General features: G+C 37.5%; 1 protein-coding gene across 1 annotated transcript; it reads right to left on the reverse strand.

The window, feature by feature from the left end:
• Positions 1-453: 453 nt before the first annotated feature.
• LOC21404895 (laccase-4) lies at positions 454-3,585 on the reverse strand. Its single transcript, XM_010106381.2, has 6 exons — positions 3,499-3,585; positions 2,961-3,112; positions 2,612-2,856; positions 2,253-2,381; positions 1,044-1,964; positions 454-755 (listed from the first exon to the last, which is right to left on the reverse strand). The coding sequence occupies exons 1-6, from the start codon at positions 3,583-3,585 to the stop codon at positions 625-627; spliced, it is 1,665 nt and encodes a 554-aa protein (XP_010104683.2). The 3' UTR covers positions 454-624.
• Between the last annotated feature and the right edge of the window lie 879 nt (positions 3,586-4,464).

Here is a 4,464-nt window from a genome sequence, read left to right on the forward strand (position 1 = left end):
CATATATTCTAGGAAAATATTTACAGTCTCCTTAATTGATTCGGGATGTTTATTCTCCTGCTTAGCATGGCCTTATTATATCTGTAATTACTACTGTAGTGGACAAGAGACCGAAAGATTTTCATACTACAAGATAAAGAACGAACATTTATCACGTTCGATTAATGAAGTTTCTGACGAATCACTGAATAGATCAACATAAAGAAGACATGGACTTGTGATCCAATGATCTATGATGAAGACTGGCTTTGAACAATTCGATTAGTTGTCTGCGGGTTAAATGGGAAAAAAATGCCACGATGTTTTTTTTTCTTTTTTCTTTTTTTTTTCCTTTCTTTCTTATTTCAATGTTTAATTTTGCCAAGTTCAAAATTTGCCACAAACTAAAATCCTTTATTTTTTATTCGAATCAACAACATTCATAAATACATACACTTCAAAAATTGTCGATCTTGCAAACAAAAATGGAGAACCAAAAAACAAAAAAAACTGAAAGAAAGAAAGGACAACATTTTTGCCGGCTTATTCAACTGTGAGCAGCTTCTTTTAGCAAGCTCAAAAGAACTCTTCTCTCTTGTCCTCTGTTGATCTGTTTGTAGTACTCATTTTCCACAGCCACATTCACTAACACTTGGGAAGATCAATGGGAGGTGGCAAAAGAGATTCATTAGGGCCTTTCCCATTGTCCACCACGAATGCCATCTTAAGTCCCCATGTCGTGTGCACTTCCAGATGGCAATGCATGAACCAAACCCCTATCAAGCAAAGCAAAAAATAGATTAATAGACATAAATCCCCCTTTTTTCGTATATTTAATGGTTGATATATATATATAACTTTTCTTATGCATCACTGCCATTTTCTATGAATCATATATATGCATGTGTTAAATTTTGACCAGATTAATATACAAAAACCACAGTTCTACATGGTCATGTAACTAATGAGTAGTGAATATTATTGACATTAATTTTTCTATAGTACTTTAGACCCCGTGTTTACAATTTTTTTTCTACAAAATAAGTTTTGTTATTAGTTATTACCTGGGTTATCAGCCTTGAATCTGATAGCAGTCCATCCACCAGAAGGAACTCCGATGGTATTCCTCTCAACAGGATCAACAAGATTGAAATTCTTCTGATCCTTATTGGGGTTAAAGTTCCCTAAGCCCTTACCAACAACAAAGAAGTTAAAGCCATGCAAATGAATTGGATGGTTTTCCGGGGTTATCATTCCAGTATCTTGCAACACCAATTGCACCGTCGACTTGTACGCAAGTCTGTAAAGCCTTGTCCCTTGTGTCGTCGCAAAATTACTAGGCTGCGTCCCCGTGTAATTGAACGGCACCGGTGGCTTCCCAGGAAAATCGTCGGTGAAAACTCCGCTGATGTTGAAGAAATGGGCTTGAAGGAGAGCAATATTCGGCATAACAAAGGTGACATTGTTGATGTCGGCCACCACTCGGCTTCCGTTGACGCAGGTCTTGCAAGGGTTGACTCCGAGACCAATGGTGAACAATAAGGAATGGTCTATCTTTAGAGGAACCCTAGCGGGGTACTTTTTAGAGTTGAGGCTTCTGAGTGAGTTGGTGAACTTTGTAGCAATTGAAGTGGCGTTTTGAGGCGGTGGAGCTGTCAGAATTGTGCGCGAGCTTGAAAGAGTACCGGAGTAGTGCAACGTGGCAGTGGCTGTCTTGTTGTCGACGGCAATTGGAGCGTCCATGTATGGCGATGCTAGGACCGAGTACTTTCCTGCATTTTGATCAGCGGTGAGGAGAGCGTTTGTGGTTTGGCCTGGGGCGATGACGATGGTGTCGGTTTTGAAGGGCTTAGTGTAGACAGCGTCAACCTCAACGACGGCGAGTTTGTGCCCGGCAATCTTGAAGAAGAGCTCTTCATTGAGTGCAGCATTGACAATTCTTAGCATGTATGTCTGCCCGGATTCAACTGGTAGTGTAAATCCTCCTGTGATCATTATCATGATACAAAAGGGAAATGTTAATCAATACACATCTTAACTAAGTTTTTAATGATTGAAAATTACAAAAATATATCTTATTTGCGTGGTAGTTAATGAATCGATGTGAAACAAATATATGAATTAACAAAAAAAAGGAAAAATATGTGTATTTTATTAATAGGACATAATATACGTGTATCTTAATTGTATCTTAAGAATAATTTAGAGAAATATATGCATGCCATGCATGCATGCATGCACAAGGGTGTATTTTCTTCTTTTTATGTACGTACCTTGCGAAGGACAGTTTGAGACTGGCCCTGGTTGGCCATTGATTGTGTGAGCATCAGAGACATTTGGAGCCAAGCCGGATTTCAGTGCCTGGTTGATAACCGATTCCACATCTGATTTCCACCATTCACCTGCACGTTTTAATATTAATACAGATGACCATCTTAGTGCTTGTTTAGTTCATAGGTTCCAACCAAATGATTTGAAGCAAAATTCAAATTTTTGTGAGAAAAAAACATTGTAGCAGAACATTGTGAACCGTGGTTGCTATGAGTTTCAAATGAAAGAGATCCTTAATAATAAAGATAATGACTTTCAAAACAAGTAACTACACAACTGATCCATTTATCAGGCTGCTCACCTAGGACAATAACCTCTTCCTTATTGGGTGTGGGAAATGGATAGGGGACGCCACGCTTTGGTAAGATGACAATGGCTCCATGGACAGTGGCCCTGAGCCACAGAATGTGTGCGTGCCACCAAAGAGTGCCTCTTTGACCTGTGATTGTAAAGTTGTATACATAGCTTTGACCTGGTTGAATAGGGCATTGCGTTATGTATGCGGGACCATCCGCCCAGCCCGTCCTAAGTTGTCTGATCCCATGCCTTCAAACAATAAATATATAGATTAAGTAGTTGGAAAATTAAGTTAAAAAAATTATCATGTCAATAAAAAAAAAATTAACGAAAAAGAACATATAGAGATTTACCAATGGATGCTGAGATTGTATTTGACATGGTTGACGACCTTAATCAAGAGGGTGTCGTCCTCTCTTGCATAAATAGTTGGACCAGGGAACTTCCCGTTTACGGTGACAATGGGCTTGCTTGAACACAATTTTGTTGTGTTCTTAAGCACCACCTATACACGAATCAAGCACATGATTATGCATTTTTTTAGGATCAGCATATTAAAAATTATGGAGTTGCTCCTTAAAACGATGCTTAATTGTCTAAGTGGCTGATTATACAATAGTAGTACGTAAAAAAGCTTGCAAGAAATGCAAGCTTTAGTGATCGATTATAACTGGAAAGGAGAAAAGAACGTTGACAAAGGGTATGATCATTACTAGAACAATGTGTACATAACTACATATATAGGAGTTGTATCGAAAAAAAAAAAATCCACACCGAAGAATTATAGTTAAATACCTCATTAATATTGTACCCATTTGTTAAGGTTTAATATACTAAATCCAATAATTATCACATTATTCTCTGCATTTTCCCAACAAAAAATATACTTACGTTGAACTTATAGTGTCGAACCATGCAATCGACCGATGCCGGAAACAGACAAGCCACCAGTATGAAGACTCGAACCCACGGCACCATCTCCATAATTTCTTGCTTCTAATTCTCTTCTTTACTATGAATTTTTCTCTCTATCTCTACCACAAATGCTAATGTATGTTTTTATAGTTATAGTTCTCAATTGGTGCACTCAGAAGGACTTGACCGAGCCAATCTTATATACATGATCTTTCAGGCACCACCCTCCGGTGACACGTCGTTTTTTTCTCAGGTTGGTGGAGGGAAATTAAGCATATACAGACATTACTTAGAGTTGAGAATGAAGCTCGACCCACTTACATGCTTAAGCCAACCAAGAAAACTAAATATATATATATATATATATGTGCGTGTATATATTTAGTTCTTTTGGTGTATAACACGAATTAATTAAGTAAAAGAAAAGGCAAAAGAGCGACATTTTTTTTTTTTTTTTTGCTTTTGAAGCTCAGTTATACAATATAGTTGGGATCTTCTCGATGATGTCGATTCGTCAATAAAACAAGAGCAGAGGCCAGATCTTGGATTTGGTGCAATTGAATTAGGTAAACAGAGTACTTTCAGCCGATAAAAGAGGCTTATTGGTGTTACATCATCCAGAAAGACGAGGATATCAATTTGGTCAATGGGAGATGACATTGACAACAAAACTTAAATATAGGAAGTTGGAACCCACTTAATCTAACTTTTAATGGTTTATTTAGATTTTGGATTTAAGCAATGTGGCAGCTAACTTCTGGTTACATAAGAGATCTACTGGCTTTCCAAACTATTAGGTAAATGTCGCGCGTTATACCCTTTAGGGAATCAGATGAAATGTTCGCCATAGCATAATTATGATATAACCTTCTTTGGGGAAAAAATAATGTTATAATTGGATTACACGCGCACAAAAGCATATAATAAGCGTATTAATAAAAA

The sequence above is a fragment of the Morus notabilis genome, unplaced genomic scaffold (assembly GCF_000414095.1).
Source record: "Morus notabilis unplaced genomic scaffold, ASM41409v2 Scaffold101, whole genome shotgun sequence".
NCBI lineage: Eukaryota > Viridiplantae > Streptophyta > Magnoliopsida > Rosales > Moraceae > Morus > Morus notabilis.

Excerpts from the sequence above, each read along its gene's own strand:
- LOC21404895 (XM_010106381.2), bottom strand. The coding sequence starts at position 3,585 with ATGGTGCCGTGGGTTCGAGTCTTCATACTGGTGGCTTGTCTGTTTCCG. Across the intron at positions 2,382-2,611 it reads GGAAGAGGTTATTGTCCTAG|GTGAATGGTGGAAATCAGAT; the intron begins GTGAGCAGCCTG and ends TAAAACGTGCAG. Across the intron at positions 756-1,043 it reads ATTCAAGGCTGATAACCCAG|GGGTTTGGTTCATGCATTGC; the intron begins GTAATAACTAAT and ends TTTGCTTGATAG.